Raw genomic sequence first — 21,061 nt, forward strand, 5'->3', positions numbered from 1 at the left:
TGTGTTTGGGAGACTCAAGCCTTTGATGATTCAGAAAGACAACTTGACAGACATTCATCTTTCTTTAAAACAGATTTATTCCCAGAACAGGTAATCTGAACCAGCACGGAGTAAAAGACACATGCAATGTCTGAAAAGATTTATCGAGTAACAGGTAAAACCGACAAACCATCCAAATGGACATGATAGTGAAAACAAACCTTAAATAGGACTTCACTGTTAGAATGTCTCATTCTACATGACAAGGATATCAGGCAAACCATTATCCGTGCAGAAGGAGAGGAAGAGTGCTCCATTATCACAGTAAGCAACCCTGGGAGCATGGTGGGGTAAACAACATCAACAGTAATTCAGCAGGATAGTCTACAGCTATATAAAAAGAATGAGACAAAGATGAGCCTTCCCCAAAGGGTCCATTGCATGTCTCCCGGAGCATGAAAGTAAACAAATAGGTTGTCCTTCATTCATAGAATTTATACTATTTGTTAAAAACAAGATATGGCTGTGCAATAGTACTATGTATGTTGTAAAGCTGCAGAGGACATTACTCCAAAGCATAAAGCGAACACCCAGTTGAGATTGGCTAAGCAAGGTAATCAATAGAAGCATTTTTAAAAAGCAAGGTTTATGCAGTGTCTGAGTGAGATGCCACATCTTGTCAATCTGTTGAATGTTAAAGATTGCCCCATGTGTCTGAAGGTGGAAACTGTGCTACAACTCCTCTTTCATCATGGTTTTCCTCTCCTAGCGCAAAGGTTAGCTTGTATTGCAACTGCACCTTCTCCTGGAAAAGAGAATTGAGGGTTGCAGAAATCTATTTGGCTTCATAGTTTATAATTACAAGAAAATGTTCATGTTGGGGATGTCACATGGGTATATAACAGGCCTTCAATGAGTGTCTACACAGTCTAGTACCTTGTGAGGGTTGGCCAGCAGCAGGATCTGTGTGATGGCAGCAGGTGGGAGGATTGGGTTGAAGGGTGGAAGCTCCGTTCCTGATGGGGGCTGTAGCTTCACTCTCATTGTCTACAACAGAGGACATGATGTCAACCCTACACTGACAATGGAACTGAAGGTGAAAAAGGCAGATTAAGAGAGAAGAGTTCTTACGTCAGGGACAGAGGCGTGGAAGAGGATGTTGCTGACTGGAACCGGGGCGGAGGAGAGCATGGAGATGATCACCACCAGCACATCAGCAAGAGAGGGCGGAGAGTCACGTGCAAAGTGGAAGAGCACCCGCAAACTGTGGCTATCAAACACCGTCACAGGCAACAGGCTACCTGGATACAACAAAGACTTTAAAACACTGTTCAAATGTGATGCATTATTAGCATAGCAAGTAGATACTAAAAATATTATAGATACTTACTGGGCTTAATGGACTCAAGTGGCACAAAAACATCTGTCAGGGTAATTTCTATAGGGGGAATGACTGTGTGAACCGGAGAGGTGTCCAACAACCTATCACCTAGGAGAGCCACCGGGTGATCAGGGGAGAAGGCCGGGATAGGACTTGGATTAGTTCCAGATTTGTTCTGGAGATCTCGTAGAGTAGGTTTGAAAGGTTGCTTGTCCCTGAAAATAGATAAAGGTACTACATAAAAGGTTGAACAATGTTGCTGAGTGTCTGTCATGTTGTTATAACAAGTTGGCATGGTCAGCGCCTCATGATCCTTCATATATTGTTTTGCTTCTACAGCACTTGAAGTGACTTCAAATCATAATGAACACAGTGGTCCATCAATACTGTACTAAGCAGCAACATAACTGGCAGACTAACACGGATACGTGACACAAACATCTCCTGCGGTGTAAAACCATCCCATAGTAAAGGGTTAGTTACCATTTGACCTGCAGGCCCTCTGGAGGTAGGGACTGCTGCAGCAGCGTCTTCCCCAGCAGATCCAACTCATCTAAGGCTGAGCTTCCAGACGTGGCTCCAGTAGAAAGAGGCTGGGTGTAGGGGAGCGGATCTGGACTCAGTAGTACACTAGGCGCTGCTGGGATATCAGTAATATCCACACTGTCGGAAGACTGTTGCAAAGAAAGCGACACCATGTGTAAGACATTACACTTGTTAAGGTATAATCATGAACCTGCCTAAGTAATGGTAATCTATCAAGCTAAAAGAGACTCAATGGATTTGGTGTAAATGGAATATTATGCATCGTCTCGCATCATGTCTCCCTGTGTGAAGTCCTCAGTTCTCCACTCACCTGGAAAGAGTCCCAGGCGGTAGAGTCCTCAGGCTGGGAGGCCGGGTTGGAGGTGTGGGTTCCCTCACTCAAACCTGGGAAAGATAGGCACAAAGTCACCCACAATTAACACACACAACATGGAAGTAGCAGAGGTCCTGGAAGACTTGATGTAATATGCTGTCTGCCCTTACCCAGTGACATTAGCTCATCGTCAAGGAGACTGATGCCCATCTCCTGAGAGGGAGCATTTAGGCTGTCTGTTGGAGTGGGGAGTTCTGGGTAGGAAGGAGATGACGTGTCCAATCCCGATAAATCAAGTAGCGCCGCACTACTTCCTGGAAGAGATAAGTGTACAGTGAGAGGAAATCTTTAACCCATGCATGTAATCATATACTCTAGTCCCCTCCTACCAAGCTTCTGTCAAGTGACCCTATCGTCCCTATGGATGCATGTGTCATTGACCCATTGTTGCTCACCTGTGAGCCTTCGTGTATTAGCTGAGTTGTTCCCGTTCACCACCTCTCCCTTCACCTGCTGCCTGTACAGGTTGATGACCTGAGTCAGGCTGTCGTTGGCCTGGAGGATCTCCGCTGCCCGCCCACACACACACACAGAGAAACAATTGTAATATACTGTATATTGTCACCCACATATTCTTCTCTCTCTGTGTACCATACACTTAAACACAATTGAGGAGTGTCTGAAACCTCACCCAGAGCCTCATCATTGTCCTCTGTATCACTGGCCAGTCTGAACAATGTGGGTCTCATCTTCTCACAGCGCTGGTACAAGTCCTAAACACACAAATACACACTATCAAATGTCTGTATCTGCATGTAGTGCTTTGTATACATCATATATAGGTGATGCGGTTATGGCACTGTGGGAGGTGTCTCTGGTTTGTCATAGCATGGAGTTGCTTGTGTAAAGGTGCCACAGACCTGGATGAGCTCTGCATTGCTCTGTGGGTTGGTGGTCCTGTCATAGTCCTCCAGCAGCTGAGTCAGTAGGCTGACACTCTCGTTCACATCCTGGATGGCGTTCACACGCTTGGACAACTTCTCTGCCCGCTTCTGGTCCTGAGACACACACAAGTCAGGAAGAAGAAACCAGGAAGAAGAAACCAGGGAGGGAGGAGGGGGAAGAAAAGTATCCTTTGTCCCTAAACTAAAGGAGTCATGAAAGCACTGAATGATTCTGACAAGGAGACCACCCCTCAGGGCAGAGCGCCCACTTTCTCACTCAGTCCCCTTACATGACTAGAAGAGTACTAAAGCACTTGGGCATTCACTTTCTCTCCCATACTAACACACACACAGACCAGATAATACAGTTCACACTGTGCAATGTGATGTACATCTCTGTATTACTGTAATGTAACAGCCTATATATCTACTTTATTCATACATTTAGGCGAGCTTGAGAAAAGAGACTGTACCTCCTGCACCATTTCCTGGATCAGTTTGTTGGCTGCTTTCAGGTCCTCAGGGTGAGTGCTGTTCAACAGGCGAGTCAGTGTCTACCAAGACACCAGGGAGGAGGAAGAATTTAAAGTTAGGGAAAGGGGTAGTAAATGGAGTGGAGAATGCATGGTGAATCACATTTGTAATGCAAAATTTGAAGAAAAAAAAAATTATGTTTCTTTTGTTTATTAACAATGCCTTACCTTTGACTTCTCCTCATCCTCAAATATGGCATTTTTTGGTCTGGGAGGTGGAAGCAGGAGGAGTTTGTCAGCTGGAAGAACTGGGTCCTGTTTGACAATACCTGGTAAAAAAATAAAAAACACAAACCAAGGTAAACATAACATTAACAACAACTGTGCGTACATCACTATCATAGCTACACTGCAGTCACTAAGTATAGAACAGCTCACCCTGTTTTTTAAGCATCTGGTAGGCATCAGCGATCTTTGCCTCGTCAGGCAGCCCCAGTGTCCAACTATAGATGAGCTCCAACACCTTCTTCTTCACTGGCTCTGGAGCCCGGGTGCCGAGGTACTGAGGGAGAGAGCAGGAGCATGCTGAGTGAGAGCTTATCCAATTTTATCAGACTTGCTCAGTGAAAGGCACAGACAGAGCCAATCATTACCTTCGGAGAGACCACTTTGATGAGCTCATTGAGGAAGCGAAACTTGCCCACCTCACTGTGGAACCTTTCACCACAGCTCTTCATGCATCTCTCCAGCACCTGGTTGTACACACATCACAAGTGAGTCACACAATTAATTTATTCAATATGAATGTAGGCACACACACTAGACAGAAGGCTGTCAACTGTATTGGCTCGGATTCCTTTTACAACGCACTGCCATCACTCAACTCACCACGAGTGCCTGCATGGCCTCCCACTCCTGAGGTGATTGGATTTTGTGAGCCAGTAGCCTGGTGGCCAGCTGGGGTCTGAAATGGAAAATAAAGAGTTTGATGTGGCTGAAGTTGGCAGCAAATCTATCTACCATTGACTATTGTATGACATGCAATTTTACCTCTCCCTCTACTCTAGACAACACCATGTTTTTATTGAATGACACAGATGTCAGCACAGGGTCAGTGTCAGAAATCTTAAAGGTGGAATATGAAGAAATCGCTCTGCCATTTCCTGGTTGCAAAAATTCTAAAGTTTACCTAACTTCAGTTTATGTGGCAAAACAAGCGATGTATAGTGTAGAGAATCATTGTACCATCTAAACATCTGTGAAATATATTTTCAATAACTACAAATATTGTATGAAGCTGGTGTACAAAACCAAAAGTATGATGCAAAAAAACTAAACGTAGGAATGGGACACATAGAACAAATCTACCACTTCTTAGACTTGCTTTCAATGAGAATGACAGATCTATAACTCACATTCCTATGTGAATTTGGACATAGCCCAAAAAGTTTCATATTGCAGCTTTAACTAACAAGCATGTACTCAGTACAGCTACTCCTGAGAGGTGAAAACAATATTGCTAAGACATGTACATGTTATGAGACACTGACATTCACATACCCCTCCAAATCATTGTTGAGCTGGTCACAGAAGGCCTGGATGCTGTCCCAATCTGCGTCTCTGTTCAGTGGATTTGTGGCCTTGTCTAATGGGAGAATTAAGGAAATTGGGGAAAGGGGAAGTAAAGGTTCATCTGAATATTGTTCGATAGTGACACATATCCATGTTAAATTCAGGGAACTGTCAAAAATGGAGATGAACATCAATCAACTCGTTGCAGAACTGTTTTAAAAACAGATAATAGCAAGTACTTTAGCTTTCCAACAGTACTTTGGACACGACTTTGCAAGGGACTCCAACTCCAGTTCTCCCACTAGCTAGGCTTCCTGCATTTGACAGCACACTCACATAGGTAAGCGTATAACACTGGCATGATATGAATTCACGATAGGTGGCTTGCTGGTTCCCGTATCTAGCAAGAGTTTGATGCATTCTCTCTAGTCTAGGTGGTTCTGGGAATCTATCTGGCTAGCTAGCTCACGTTAACTTTACAGTTGGCTAGCTAAACAGCTAGCTAGCTTGCTGTTTATGAGAGGTCTAATGTTACAGTCCCTCTCAGTTTGCACCTTGATTTTGCTTAAACTGTCATCTCGGTCGACTGCGACACGGTTATTTTTCCAAGGATGCATGCTCCAATAGCTCTCTATACAACCTAAATAACTTTAAAAATACTTACTGATACGTGACTCCAAACTCTCAGTGTCAGGCGGCGCCGCCATCACTACGGGAATTCTCTTTACCATGAAAGTGTCTCGCGAGGAACACATTTGAGAGCTCCCCTTCTCACCTCTCCAACAGTGATGGGTGGATGATGAACGCAATGGCAGCTGGCCCTGGCGCATAATAATATATAACACAGAAAAACGGTTATCATACTTTCTAATGAACCTTCTCGATCATACTGTAGTTGTTTATTGCAAACCTGTGCAACCAGTTTCAGATTTCTACCGGTTTTCTCTACCCTCTAGCGGCACAAAGGTGTACTGCTGTACATGTGTAGTCAGTACAGTTACGGTGTGGTACAGTAACGGGTTTGTTTTGGTGTTTATTCTGTGTGATCAACTCTTCGGGATAGTACATTATCTCGGAAAGCCACGATCGCTAAACAACGTAACACATTTATGAAAATGTAAGCCAAAAGTGATTCGAACGAAAAAAATACCTGGGTGAAGAGATTTATTGTTGTGTCAACATTTTACAGCAAATCAACCGGCGAAAGTGGACGTTGCTCGCTATTTTTTACTTCAAGGATCTACTTCGCTGAGATTAGAGAATTTGGGGGAACAACACATTGGAAACAAGTTACAGTGAAGTCACATATGTTTTCTCAGTAAAAACAATGTTGAACTTGGTTTGACTTGGTCGACAAATATAGCCAACAAGCTAACGTAGCTAGTGGGTGTGCTACACAGGGTTGAATATCCAGGATCTGACAGGTTGAGGTTGAAGTGATTGTTGACTTTCTCAATTTAACATGGGAGGATGAAATTCTATCATGGGGTCATTGAAAGCTTTACAAGAATGGTGTCGCATAAAATGCGAAAATTACCCCAATGTGGAGATAAGGAACATGTCTTCTTCATTCAGAGATGGATTGGCGTTTTGTGCCATTATCCACAAACACCGACCTGATTTGATGTAAGTATATCAAATAAATTAGAATAGGAATGTGAACTCTCCTGTAAGCTTCCCCATCCTCTCTTCTACTGTGGGCCATCACTGGCACCCAGTCTCCCACACAATCCTACCCCTGTAGCTCTGCCCCAGTCAATGTGTTGTATGTGAGTACATTGTTGACAGTAGGCCTATAGGACTCAGTTCCTGCCTGTCCTTAGGCTGATCCAGAGCGGCTGGCAAACTCTTATCTTTAGCTGTAGCAGGGACCTGAATCCTGTCACAGTGGATTTGTCTGCCCTGATACACGGAACCACAGCATGGCCTAAGCTCCAAGTTAACTCTCCTTAATCTTCCTCTATCCTTTCCTCTCCCCCCTCCATTCTTTAATGGAAACGTCTCTAATGTTAAACATGTAAAGTGTGGTGTGCCGCAGGGCAGCTCTCTTGGCCCTCTCCTTTTTTCTATTTTTACTAATGACCTGTCACTGGCATTAAACAAAGCCTGTGTGTCTATGTATGGGGATGATTGAACCCTTCATGCGTCAGCAACCGCAGATAGTGAAATCACTGGAACCCTGAACAGAGATTTGCAGTCAGTTTTAGAATGGTTGGTAATAACCTAGTCCTGAACATCTCTAAAACTAAGAGCATTGTATCTGGTACAAATCACTCCATACATTCTAGACCTCAGCTGAATCTGATAATGAATAATGTGGTTGTTGAGCAAGTTGAGGGGACTCAATTACTTGGTGTTACCTTGGATTGTAAACTGTCATGGTCAAAACATATTGATTCCCATCATTTGTATCACATAGTACTATTCTGCTTTTGCTCCAGAGACTTCAACTCCCTCTCCAAAGATAACGTTTATGAAAACAACCATCTGGTGAGTTTTACGTAATTATGTTTTACCTGCATGCATGCATAACTGTCTCAATGCATGTTTATGTTCATACATTGTACTACATCTGTTTATATTGTCCTATCTGTCTGGCATTCAATTATTGATCCCTGTCTTCTACCAGGCATTTGAGGTTGCACAGTCAAAGCTGGGAATCCCTGCATTGCTGGATGCTAAGGACATGGTGTCCACAGAGGTGCCAGACCGGCTAAGCATCATCACTTACCTCTCCCATTACTACCACTGCTTCAACAAGAAGTCTCATGGTGTGTGGCTAAATTGTGTCATAGTCAAATTGTGAAAACAGCACATGGTTGGTTCCACCTGTCTTTGTTTGTCAAATGTGTGTGTATTCAAAGTGTGCATCTTTACTAAGCAGCCGGTCCAGCCAGTTTGAAGACGCCATGTGTCGCAGAGTGCTCCAGTCACTCCAAGACACAACCTGACTCTCTTGGAGGTTTGCAGCCAGCCAAGGTAATGTAATAAAGTTGTTATGAAGCCATTTTTATTTGAATTTGTTATAATTTTTTTATTACTTAATCTCAACTCTGTCCACAAAGTTATTTATCTCAATCTCCTCTTTCTTCCCAAATTCTAACATTTCTTCTTCTTTACTGTTGCCATTGGCTGACCTCCCCTGCTCAACAGTCAAGGACAGAGGAGCGATCCAACAGAGGCAGGCCATGCAGCATTTGTGCCTCCTGCTTGAAGCACGTCCACCTGGTGCAGAGACATCTCACTGAGGGGAAACTCTACCACCGCAGCTGCTTCAGGTAACACTACTGCTCAGAAGGCAACGCTAGTTTATCCTTATCTGCAGACAGGGAAATATAATCTGTGATTTGTGTCCCTCTCATGTCATCCTGTGTTTCTCTTTCAGATGCAGTGTGTGTAGCAGCACTCTCTTACCAGGGTCTTACAAAGAGGGGAGTGAAGTTGGCTCCTTGGTCTGCACCCACCACTTGACAGCCAGTCAAAATGCCCTCCCCGACTACAGTAAACAAACTGGATCAATAGAGAATCTGCCCATATTTGATGAGCAGGAGGTGACACTATCTCAGTGTGGATTAACAGACAACCCTGATCTCTCTGATTTTATTGGAAAAACAGACTCAGATGAGACAGTTATTTTTGGAAGAGGAGAGACAGAGACGGAGGGAGGTGAGAGAAAGACAAGGCACGACACACTCAAGAAGCCAATGCCACCCCGTCCTCCAAAGCCCACTGTAGAAGAGGGAAAGCTTGAAGAAGCAGGGACACGGCCCATTCAGACATCCGAAACACTCACTGTAACATCAGACAGCGATTCGGCTTCTGCAAGCCCTGGACGGCCAGTTCCTGCACCCAGGCGGGTGTTAGACTCCACCCCTCCTCGTCCTGCACCTAGAACCCGTCCACCTAAAGCCATGGACAGCCCCCTTGTTTCTAGTGAGTAAGACTAACTACCGACTCCAGCTTCTCAATTCTGACCTCACTTTACGACTGTATGAAGAGTATGTCATTGTTATCAGAATATTTCAGTACACTCAATTCTGTGTAGACACCCCATCTTCTCCTCATTTAAAACATATCCACTAAATGTTTCTCTATCCATCTCCCTCTCTCTGCAGGTTACCCAGTTGATAATAAAACCTTACCCAATCCTTCTCGCAGGTAAGTTTGTTCATCAGACATCAGACACATTATGTAATTTTGAGTAGAATTGTCCAATTAATGCCTATTTATTTCTTTAACTTTTGACATCAGGTTTGGCCAACCTAGTGGGCCCCGTAAACCCAAAGACCCACCGTGGCTGGAGCTTGTCCAGCCAGGGCCCTGGCCAAAGCTGCCCCCTGCCCTGCCCCCTAGTATGCCCAAGCCCCCACGCTCAGGCTCTATACCCTCCCTCAGAGGGAGTTGGTACAGAGCGAGAGAACCCCCTCCCAACCCCTTTGGGGAGTTTGAGGATGAGGAGGCTGATGATGATTACACAGGGGAAGATAACACAATGAGTGGTGCTGAAGGCCAAGCACAGCCCTCAATGGTAACCAGCCAGACATGGTGTGGTACCAGTCAGTTATCTGAAGCAACCAGCTCACATTGCCAAGCTCATTTAGAGGACACACCCAGAGAAGTTGACAAGTCTAGTATTGCTGGAGCGGATGACACAGTACATTTACCAGAAATTGCTAATGCACCAAAGAAAGAAAGTTTAGCTGAAGCAGGATGCTCACTTCCTGTATCTAATTTAGCTGAAGAACCTTGTTCAATTGGTATATCTGAGTCAGCTGATGTTGGTGGGATAGCTAACATGGCTGAAGCAGCTGGCGCACTTGATGTATGCAATTTAGCAGATGTTGGAGTTGGAGAATCAACCAACTTGTCCAAAGCAGCTAGTTCACTTGGTTTGTCTAATTTGACTGAAGCTAAAACCACAAGTTCATCTTACTTGGCTGAGACTGCTAGTTCCCTTGATGTATCTAATCTAGCTGAAGTAGCCAGATCACTTGGTGTATCTGGTCTAGCTGGAGCTAGTGGGTTCGGAGGTTTAGCTGGAGCAGTTAGTGCACCTAACATATCTAATTTAACTGAAGAAGCTAGTTCATATGGTGTTTCTGAAGCTTCTGCCGGTTCACTTAGTGTGTCTAATTTAGCTGGAGCTGATAGCATATGCAGTGTAACTGGACCACCAAGTGCTCTTGGCAAATCAGATATAGCCCAGAGCCTCTCTTTGCCCAAAAGTGTGTCTGTGCCAGCAATCTCCACTAGATCAGCCTGTACCCGAAGCCACCCCCCACCAACCTTGTCAACCAATGGAGCAGCAGCCAGTCCCTCCCTCCTCAGACCCCCATCACTCCCTAGCATGTCTGAAGTGAGTGACTCTGGCCAGGTGCCCACCCCCTCTCACAGTAAGGTACGGTATAATGCTGCTCTTTAGTCTCCACTGATATCTATGTCACAGCTCAACCTGCCCAAAATACAGAACATATAAGCTTGTATTACACAACACATAAATATTATGCAAAGATATCAGGTTAAGTGAGTTTCAGACTGAAACTATTTTCCAACATGTTAACATAAAAGCCAACATGTTTTTATAAGATTCCTGCATAACAACATTGTCCCTATACTGTAGGTTATAGCCTACTCGAGATAGCTGCTTGGACTGTGTGTGCTTGAATATTACAATTATGGATTTCTGTCACGGTTTTCCTCCTGGGATGAAGGAGAGGACCAAAATGCAGCGTGGCTAGTGTTCAACATGATTTAATAAAGAATAATTGAGAACACTACAAACAACAAAACAAGAAATGTGAAAACCGAGACAGCCCTATCTGGTGCAGACAAAACACAGAGACAGGAAACAATCACCCACAAAATCCCAACACAAAACAAGCCTCCTATATATGATTCTCAATCAGGGACAACGATTGACAGCTGCCTCTGATTGAGAACCATATTAGGCTGGACACAGAAACAGACAAACTAGACACACAACATAGAATTCCCACCCAGCTCACGTCCTGACCAACACTAAACAAGCAAAACACATAAGAACTCTGGTCAGGACGTTACAATTTCACAGAAATGTCTTCAATCTCCAATTTAGCAGGTGTGCAAGGAGAACCCTTTCAATCGTAAAGTCTCCCCATCTGAGTTCCCCAAATCCAAGCCTGCCCCTGGACATGGCTTCCCCCTCATCAAGAGAAAGGTGAGAGGATATCTCAGTGTAATGGAATTAACCCATTATCCAGTGTTTTTTCCAAATCAGAACAGTCCCCTAGTACACATGCATGTCTCTTCAGGTGCAGACAGACAACTATGTCCCAGTGGAGGAGCTGCAGGTGGAGCTGGGGGAGCTGGAGAAACGAATGGACAGGCTGGAGCTGAGAGGGGTGGAGATGGAGAGAAGCTTGAGAAACTGCCAGAATGGTGAGTGTCTGTAGTTGTCACGCCCTGACCTTAGAGAGCCTTTTTATGTCTCTATTTGGTTGGTCAGGGTGTGATTTGGGGTGGGCATTCTATGTTTTTGTTTTCTATGATTTTGTATTTCTATGTTTGGCCGGGTATGGTTCTCAATCAGGGACAGCTGTCTATCGTTGTCTCTGATTGGGAACCATACTTAGGTAGCCCTTTTCTCTCCTTTCAGTGTGGGAAGTTAACTTTATTTGTGGCACATAGCCCTTAAGCTTCACGGTTGTTTTGTATTGTTTATTGTTTTTGTCGGCGTCATTTCTAATAAAAAGGAATATGTACGCTCACCACGCTGCGCTTTGGTCTACTTCATTCGACGGCCGTGACAGTAGTTGTACGTGTATGTGGTGTGCTTATTATTAACATCCAAGTAATTCTTCCGGTTATCATATAAAGTGTTGTTGTGAGAGATGAACTGTTATTGATAAGACTAGTGTCATCCACCTGTTTGTTTCAGACCAGGAAGAGGAGGACATGTTGGTGGACTGGTTCACTCTAGTACATGAGAAACACATGCTTGTGCGCAGGGACGCAGAGCTGGTATACATGTAAGTGCACTGACCTGAAATGATATCAAAGCAAGACAGCACCTTCATAACACCTTTATTATCTCTGCTTCTTTTATCATTCCCAACATATGGACGGTGTTGTAAATTAAATATTTATGGACTTGATGTATTTGTATGTGCACTCCAAGGGCCAAGCAACAGAATTTAGAGGAGAGACAGGCAGACGTGGAATATGAACTGAGATGTCTCCTCAACAAACCAGGTGAGTGGCCAGTCTTCACACAACCCTCCCTCAATTATCTACTACTCCTCAGCAATTATCAGTCTGCTATTTTTAATTATGTGTTACGTGTTGTTATTTGACTAATCTAATTGTTTGTCTCTCCTCATCTCCCCCTCAATCATCATCCCCCCCAGAGTGTAAGTGGAGTAAGGATGACCGTTATAGGGACCAGCAGTTGATGGAGGAGCTTGTCACCATCATTGAACAGAGGAACCACATCATCAACAGCTTAGATCAGGACAGGCAAAGGTGCATGAAAAACTCATAGATGAATACCAAGGGCCATTGATTCAGACAAATTTCATAAAGCAGATATTTGATGCTCTTGCTCATACCTACCAATGGTTTGTCTTTTTCAGGGAAAAAGAAGAAGATGCTCTGTTTTCCATGATCAAGAAGAAAGGTGAGGGGAAAGTATTTTCCTAGTGTTTATTTTGTTGTTGTCTTTCCTGTTTTCTCGTGTCTGTTCACACTCTCTTTCATTCCTATTCCCTCAATACTACACCTCAGACTCCTAAATTTCCTCAGAATTTGATTATGGTATCACTATTTCTCCCTCCTCAGATTTAAGAAAAGAGTCTGGGAAGGACCTGAAGACGTTAAGGGCAAAGTTCAAGCCCATGAAGATGCTGAAGATGCTGAGTCATAAAGACTCTAAGAGCAAAGGCTCTCTAAAGAAGAAGAACTGAGTTGGACTCGGGCTCACCCTGTAAAGAAGGAACAAATAGGTCTATATTTGTTAACAAATACACATTGAGCCACAATGGAATGTCTCATAATTGTACAAAGAAATTAATGAAGATTACGGGTAAGAGATGGAGACTCTTGGACTGTGGATGAGAGTGTATACGAATTAAGAGAAGCCTCTGATGCAGAGTATATGAATTTTCTTCCCAAGTGAAAAAAACTATCCCCATTACACTGCACTTTTTGCACAAGATGTGATTGCTCCTGCATTCCGTAAAGCCTTAATCAACCTAAAATGAATTGCTGCAAAGAATCATTCACTAATGGGATGAAAAATAACTCCTTTAAACATTTATTTTTGCAGTTCAACTTTGTTAAATTATATTTAATAAAACATTGTACTTTGTATGAACAGAATGCATTTGTATGATCATAATCTTTTGATAATGTTTCGATTTTAAATGTCATTTTAATGTTTTTTTTTCTTATGTACCTCATACACATGCCTAATGTATATATTTTTTAAATAGCACAGGCAAATTGTTTTTTTTACCTTTATTTAACTAGGCAAGTCAGTTAAGAACAAATTCTTATTTTCAATGACGGCCTAGGAACAGTGGGTTAACTGCCTTGTTCAGGGGCAGAACAACAGACTTGTACCTTGTCAGCTCGGGGATTTGAACTTGCAACCTTTTGGTTACTAGTCCAATGCTCTAACCACTAGGCTACCCTGCCTAAATATATTTTTTAAACTATATATATATGTTTTTTTTTTTTTATATATCTCGTTCATGTGTTGAGTCGCTTTGCGGAACCATATACTATGGTGCAGTTGTTAGTCCATCAATCAAATCGACGCACCACGCGACCGGAAGTCGGTTAAACGGATTATATCTAGCTGTTAACAACAGCTTTTTGAAGTTCGCTATCTTTGTTTTTGAAAACACTCGTTTTTGACCAAACTAAAGTAAGGGAACATGTCCGACAACGAAGGAGAGTAAGTATATAGGATATTGTTACCTAAAAAAATGAAGTACAACAATGTGTGTCGCATGTCTTTTTAGACTCAACGTAGGGACCTTCCATGTTTTCCCAGTGATTTTTTTACTCAACGTAGTGACCGTTCATGTTTTCACTGGGAGAAAATTACATTCCTGTGTGATCATGAAATCACTGGGAGAACATGAAAGGTTCCCACGTTGAGAGCCTTAAAAGACATACGACACACATAGATTGGTTAAGAACAATAAAACTGGCTAAGTTAGGTGACGTTGCCTCCACACGCCACTGTTCACCTTTTCGTGTATTATTCTTTACACTTTACTCCTCTTGTTACCTCTGCAGTTTTGATGATGGAGACTTTGATGACGCTGAAGAGGATGAGGGATTGGATGACCTGGAAAACGTTGAAGATGTGAGTTTGCCACCTATTTGTTCTTCCTAGTTAGCAAGGTATTAACTCTTAACGTTATCTATAGTAAGCCTCATTGTATCTGGACAGATTTATAGTGTTTGAGTAATCTCTTGTGGTCTGTCATATTTGTATGATGCTTTTTATTTCACTACAATCAATCCATTACTGTCACCTATTCAATGTTCAACAATTTCCTCACCAATTCAAACTCAATTTATAAAAATTCTCCCACCTGCTTCCTCTTTGCTCTCTGTCTGTTTCCTGTGGTCCTGACCTGTTACTAGGAGGACCAAGAGAATGTGAAGATCCTGCCTGCAGGGGAGGGGTCACAGGCCAACCAGAAGAGGATCACAACCCAATACATGACCAAATATGAAAGGGCGAGGGTGCTGGGGACACGCGCCCTCCAGATAGCGTGAGTACACCTCAGCAGTGTTGCAATACGCTAGGAAAGTGAAACTCCCGCTTCTTTTCAGAAATGTCTTAATGCCCTTGAGTCCCTGTGAATATGGTCTGTTAAAAAGAGCCAGTGTCAAGCCTCTTAGCTGAGAGCTAGTAACCATCTATGGGTTTTTCAAATTAGCTTTTTGGAAGTTAATTAAAATACGATACAGAGATGCCCTTTATCGCCTACATGGCTGTAATGCATATTTATGAGTCCACCCATGTCTTGCCTTTACTCAAGACAATAATTTGTCTAAAGGTGAATATCAATATAGAAACAGAGAAACTAGGACTCAACTAGCTAAAAAGACAACCATAATACACATGACAACTGACTGCATTCTAAACTATCAAATATGAAGATAAAGCTAGCTGTTTTGGAAAAGAATTACAACAAAACATTCCAAAGCCAACGTGAATCACATTACACCGTAATGTTTGAAGGAGCTCAGTGCCTACAGCATGTCTGACAAGATGTACAACAAACGGGAAAAATGACAGCAGTGGACACGGAACATAAATCTCCTCCCACGTGAATGCCACGTTCCCAGCATATTACAACAGATATTTGTTTTTGCCTCCACTACAGGTACCACTCACCTTGTGCTCTTGCCATATTCTCTACCTCAGGTGTCAACTGCTGGTTTAGTTGGTGACAGGTAATCTGTTGAGTATGTGGAGGAACGTATAGTCTGATATCTCTGTCATGTTGTCTCTGTCAATATACATAACTTTCTCTGTGATATAGCATGTGTGCCCCAGTCATGGTGGAGCTGGAGGGAGAGACAGACCCTCTGCAAATTGCCATGAAAGAGCTAAAGTAAGCTATGCTTAATCTCATAGTTTTTTTCTAGTTTATGATGGAAGGAGTCTATACAGTTTGATACTTGGAGAGTGCCTGTTACTCTTCAGTATATGATTGAGTGTGTTTTTTCTGTGACTGTTACAGGTGCAGGAAGATCCCCATCATCATCCGGCGGTACCTTCCTGATGGCAGTTATGAAGATTGGGGCTGTGACGAGCTCATCATCACAGACTGAGCCAGACCAAACCGGACTGCCAGACCATCTCACGACCCACTAGGCTGGTGTGAGTGCAAGCTTTTGTTCCAGCAAAGCATTAACACACCTTATTTAACTAGTCAGGGTCTATTTAAGACTATGATTCATTGATTAGTCAAATCTTGTGTGTTACTGCTTGGCTGGAACAAAAGCCTGCATACATACTGGTCCTTTGCTATAACATCACCTACCCCTGCACTGGGCCAACCAGCTCTACAGGCAACCTGCAGAGTGAAGTCATCAATTAATAAGACTTTACAATTTAGGCCTGTGACCTCTCCCACTGTATCTCCATTTATTTTGAAAGCATTGAAACATATACAATCTATGAAGTGAAAGTAGGGCTTCTAAGAGCTATGTACTTTTATTACAGCTGTCATTCACAAGGGAGAATTGTAACTCATGTCTACATTTACATTGTGTTAGGTAAAAATGTAATTGTGTTTTATGAATAGTTTTATGACGGGGAAGAGCAGTTGCTGTGGAAGAGCTCTTTGTTTTATTGTTGTGATTAAATTGTTTTGTAAGAAAGTACTTTTGTATTATTTTTCTTACCAACACAATTGGCTTTTTGCATGCAGGTCTCAATATGTAAGGTTTAGAGCAACAACAAAAAAACAAAAATTCATGCAGAGTTAATTGCAAAACATCTGTTACAAATGGTGCAACTCACAAATTAATTTGAGTGAATAACTTGCTGTAACAGTTTTAACTATGCTCTGAGCAAAACGTCTTTAAATAATCCTCCCAAGAACTGAGATTTCTAAGAGCTCTGTGTCATATTTCTTAGATCTCAACATCATATGTTTTTCTTGGAGGCTGGCGAAAGTACTGAGTCACACTGACATGACCCAAACACAATTATAGACTGAGGAATGTGTGTTGCGCTGGATTTTACTGTATCAGTTGTGTCCTTTACTCTACCGTACAAAGCTCTTGCACCTAGTTCCTCTGAATTTTACACTTAGTACAGATAAAACGCCTATCCAACCCAACACCCCAAATCACATGGATATGTTTTCACAACGGTCAGTGTTTTTTTTCTCCAGTTTGAGTTCCACAGTCAAACAGCTCTTTTTTATATTGTTGTGACAGTTCTACCCATACCTCCCAATGATGGACAGATACTGAAACTGACATAGAACAAGTGAGAGGGTGAGAGCTATCTACATACACTCAGACAGACAAGCACAGTCAGTTCATTGTTTTAGTGGAAATGGGTTGTTACTGAGGCAACGAGCACTACCCAAGGTTGGGAGAGGGGGCTGAAGAGGGATCCTTGCCCAATTAGCAGATTTGGTGTAAGGGGCCATGACACCCCAGTCTAGTTTTACTCTAGTCCTTAGTGGGCTGACATTCCTACAGGCCGAAGGAGTAGAAAGAAAGAAAGAAAGCTATTGGAAAGAGAATGAGGGATGTGCCCAGGTCAAGCAGGAAGAAAATAGATCTTCTCTGCCTTAGTCAACCAGTGCCGTGCAGTTTCTGGCCTGTGACACTTTTTATAGGAAACCATTTTATTTCACCCTCGTTCAACCATCCACATTTTAATTTCTTAGCTATATTTTGCGTGATTTAATAGGTCCACAATGGGGAATGGCATTGGCGGTATCTTTTTGCTTGTTTTTTTGGGTCGCAACGAATTTGGAAGACTCCCTGCCGGAGGATGGCATGACATTCCTTTCATATGGGGGCCCAAGATCTTCACATGACCATTTCCTCAACCACAGAAAAGGGGGCATCGCTAGGGTAGATCCACTCTGATGATGGCGTACGTGCATAATGTCTGTCCTCTGCCCTGGGCCTACACTTAACACCCTCCTTCTGTGTTCTCTTGTCCCCCCCATTCACCTCTGCTTGGAAACTTCTGTCCATTTTTATACCCATTGCACAAAATGACACCATTTGAATCTCCTGCAGTCTCCCTCTTTACCTCCATCATACAAGCATTTTGCCCAACTCTTTATCTCTCTCCAGTTTCGGAATGCTTTAATCCCATTACAGTCCCAACCTGAGCAAGGAGTGGAGTTTGGGGATGGGTGGGGGTGCAGAGACTGTGCAGCCAGTATGAGAGTCCCTTTGTATCCCAGCGAAGCTACAGGCCAGGCAGTTATGGGTATGGCTCCCTCATTGCCCCGTTTCCCTCCACCCCCTGCTCCCTGTCAATGGCTCTCTTTGTCTTACCAAAGTATCACACAGCCGATTAAATAGAGGGAATTAGAGTCAGGCTTAACCCGCAACACACAATCACACACAAGCATGGACATAGGCATATACATACATGATTTAAACTGCTGAAGTGCATGTAGTGGGACCAGTCAGAGCAGTGGACCATAGTGGGGTTCAGTGTTGTCTGTATGGTGCTGTGTAGCCTGTGAAAAGAACAGCAATATAAAGAAAAGGGGTTCTGTGCCTAGAGCTCATGGGTGAGGGCTGCCATGGTTTTCAAAATTCTGTAATCATACTCAGCCTAACTGAATTAGCCATTATCCATTCTCTGAAATTGCTTTTGTTAAGTCTACGAAACAATGAATGAGTCACTGCAAGCTGTGATTACTGCTGTTGTTGCATCGCCTAACCCAAGCCCTAACCCTAGCCTAATTATGTAATGTGAGGAAAATAAGAAAATAATTTACGTTGGCAAGTAGCATTTATGGTATATTGGAATTCAATGTTTGTTGTCCAATGTCATCTTACCTTTCTCAGGGCAGCCGGTATAAAAACATTAGTGGAGACAGACTTTTACAAAAGCAGATAGAATACAGTTTTATTTAGTGTGAGAGAAATTCATTAGTCATCGTGTCGCTAAGGTCTTGTTTCCACTAGTATTTACAGGTTGTTGTTTTGTTCTGCTGGCAACACTTACTGAGAAAACACAAAACACCAAAACAACAATAACAGTCAAGATTTTCAATACGGTGAAGAAAACCTGTTAACAGCTCATAAAAACATAATACCAGCAAATATAAATAATAATTGTAATATTCATAAGAACAAGCAATTCCTAAAGCAAGACGTAGGATTTAAAATGAAATGTCATGTGCTTCAAGGCATAATGTACAAAAACGGCCCAAAAGTAGTTCTGGGCCAAAAGGAAGCACTACCATTATTTAAAATAATAATATTGAAATCACATATATTAGAATAAAGTAAACATACAAGGTATTATTTCACATTACAAGATGAAGGGGCATCCAACTTTAACTACAGGTACTGTTATTTTGGAGTTGTCTCTTGGTACCTCTCTTTAGAAAAGAACCCCTTGGATTGTTGCTATTCTGTTGCAAACAAGGGGTTGGTATTTCATTACATAAAGGCCAGTTTGAGATCTTACCCTCTGTAGACTCGAGAACTCATTCATGCATGCTATTACTCACTCAATCTCAGGCAACTGTGTTTCTATGATGGCATTTCAGAAAAGCCATAAACAGGTAGCAAAAATGTTACAACAACTATCTACAAATCTAACATTTTACACTGAATACTGTTCACTGAGTGTACAAAACATTAGGAACACCTTCCTAATATTAAGTTGCTGCCCCTTTTGCCCTCAGAACAACCTCAATTCGCTGGGGCATGGACTACAAGGTGTCGAAAGCATTCCACAGGGATGCTAGCCCATGTTGACTCCAATGCTTCCCGCAGTTGTGTCAAGTTGGCTGGATGTCCTTTTGATGGTGGACCATTCATGATACACACGGGAAACTGAAACTGTTGAGCATGAAAAACCCAGCAGCGTTGCAGTTCTTGACACATTCAAACCAGGGCGCCTGGCACCTACTACCATACCCCGTTCAAAGGCACTTAAATATTTTGTCTTTCCCATTCACACTCTGAATGGTACACATACACAATCCATGTCTCGATTGTCTCAAGGCTTAAAAATCCTTCTTAAACCTGTCTCCTTACCTTCATCTACACTGATTGAAGTGGATTTAACAGGTGACATCAATAAGGGATCATAGCTTTCACCTGGATTCACCTGGTCAGTCTATGTCATGGAACGAGCAGGTGTTCCTAATGTTTTGTACACTCAGTGTATAGCCACATTTTTTATGTCAAACAATTTAGAAAAATGTGAGGGCAGTGGTGCAGACTTTTCAGTGTAGTAATGGCAAAACATTGACAATATAATGACATTAATAGTAAAGATTATAACAATGAAAATAATGTATTATGTCTACTGAAGATACATACTTAATGACCTCAATTTTGGTTAATAAAAGATTATAATATAAAATAATTATGTAGTATTGTCTTCTTATTCGCTATACAGTTTTGAAATGTGTTAAAGAGACAATGCTGAATCAACATAATAGTCAGTGCCATGGAAAAAAAATATTGAGGTTGATAAATCAATATAGTGTTGAGGGTATGTCACCAAAGAGCTGTAATCAGGTCAGAAAAAATGTGTTGTACTTAATTCAACATCAATGTAGTACTGTAATACAGTGTCATACGGAGAGAAACAACTTAAATAATATTTTTCTCTGTCTTTAAAGTTTTGGTTTCAAAACTTTGGTCATTTTAATTTATAAAACATTTGTAGAAACAGATTTTCTGGACTGTATGCCCTTTGTTATAGATATACAGTATATTCCAATTACAACATAGGCAACTTATAAGTGCATTCTGTATGTCATTTAGCAGACAAATGTATCCAAAGCGACTTACAGTCATGTGAGCATACATTTTACGTATGCACGCATGCACGTGGTTCTGTAGATACAAGAAATTGTAAGAAATATGCCTCTGGGCCAATCACAGAATATGTCATTGATTATATATCGGCTATTGTGTTACATCATGTAATTAGCCAAACAGTTTGTCACTCTGTACTGTTGACATCTTTACATCATAAAACCATTTCAAAGATAAGCCTCTAGATTTAAATACGGATTTGATTTATTCTCTCTTTCTGACCCTAAAAACTAGGATCCAACCCTCTGAGTACTCAACATTGAAGTTATACACCACACGTTACCCCATAAAATCATCT

At 42.2% G+C, this 21,061-nt stretch overlaps 3 protein-coding genes across 3 annotated transcripts; 2 read left to right on the forward strand and 1 right to left on the reverse strand.

The window, feature by feature from the left end:
- Nucleotides 1-63: 63 nt before the first annotated feature.
- LOC120034349 (ADP-ribosylation factor-binding protein GGA1-like) lies at nt 64-6,146 on the reverse strand. Its single transcript, XM_038980871.1, has 17 exons — nt 5,873-6,146; nt 5,197-5,281; nt 4,525-4,600; nt 4,290-4,388; nt 4,075-4,198; nt 3,865-3,965; nt 3,637-3,717; nt 3,140-3,277; nt 2,911-2,992; nt 2,675-2,788; nt 2,390-2,533; nt 2,217-2,290; nt 1,844-2,034; nt 1,370-1,575; nt 1,111-1,280; nt 916-1,026; nt 64-784 (listed from the first exon to the last, which is right to left on the reverse strand). Exons 1-17 carry the CDS (start codon nt 6,036-6,038, stop codon nt 674-676), a joined length of 2,073 nt encoding a protein of 690 aa, XP_038836799.1. The 5' UTR covers nt 6,039-6,146; the 3' UTR covers nt 64-673.
- Nucleotides 6,147-6,220: 74 nt separating this feature from the next.
- On the forward strand, nt 6,221-13,555 carry LOC120034304 (MICAL-like protein 1). Its single transcript, XM_038980809.1, has 15 exons — nt 6,221-6,834; nt 7,650-7,698; nt 7,838-7,979; nt 8,093-8,187; nt 8,362-8,486; nt 8,594-9,141; nt 9,324-9,366; nt 9,460-10,606; nt 11,303-11,404; nt 11,499-11,625; nt 12,125-12,215; nt 12,365-12,438; nt 12,594-12,708; nt 12,819-12,862; nt 13,024-13,555. The coding sequence occupies exons 1-15, from the start codon at nt 6,692-6,694 to the stop codon at nt 13,146-13,148; spliced, it is 2,970 nt and encodes a 989-aa protein (XP_038836737.1). The 5' UTR covers nt 6,221-6,691; the 3' UTR covers nt 13,149-13,555.
- A 443-nt stretch (nt 13,556-13,998) lies between these two features.
- LOC120034116 (DNA-directed RNA polymerases I, II, and III subunit RPABC2) lies at nt 13,999-16,599 on the forward strand. The gene is made up of 5 exons (XM_038980555.1): nt 13,999-14,143; nt 14,491-14,560; nt 14,845-14,975; nt 15,753-15,824; nt 15,954-16,599. The coding sequence occupies exons 1-5, from the start codon at nt 14,124-14,126 to the stop codon at nt 16,042-16,044; spliced, it is 384 nt and encodes a 127-aa protein (XP_038836483.1). The 5' UTR covers nt 13,999-14,123; the 3' UTR covers nt 16,045-16,599.
- The last annotated feature ends 4,462 nt before the right edge of the window (nt 16,600-21,061 follow it).

This window comes from Salvelinus namaycush, chromosome 41, assembly GCF_016432855.1.
Source record: "Salvelinus namaycush isolate Seneca chromosome 41, SaNama_1.0, whole genome shotgun sequence".
Taxonomy (NCBI): Eukaryota; Metazoa; Chordata; class Actinopteri; order Salmoniformes; family Salmonidae; genus Salvelinus; species Salvelinus namaycush.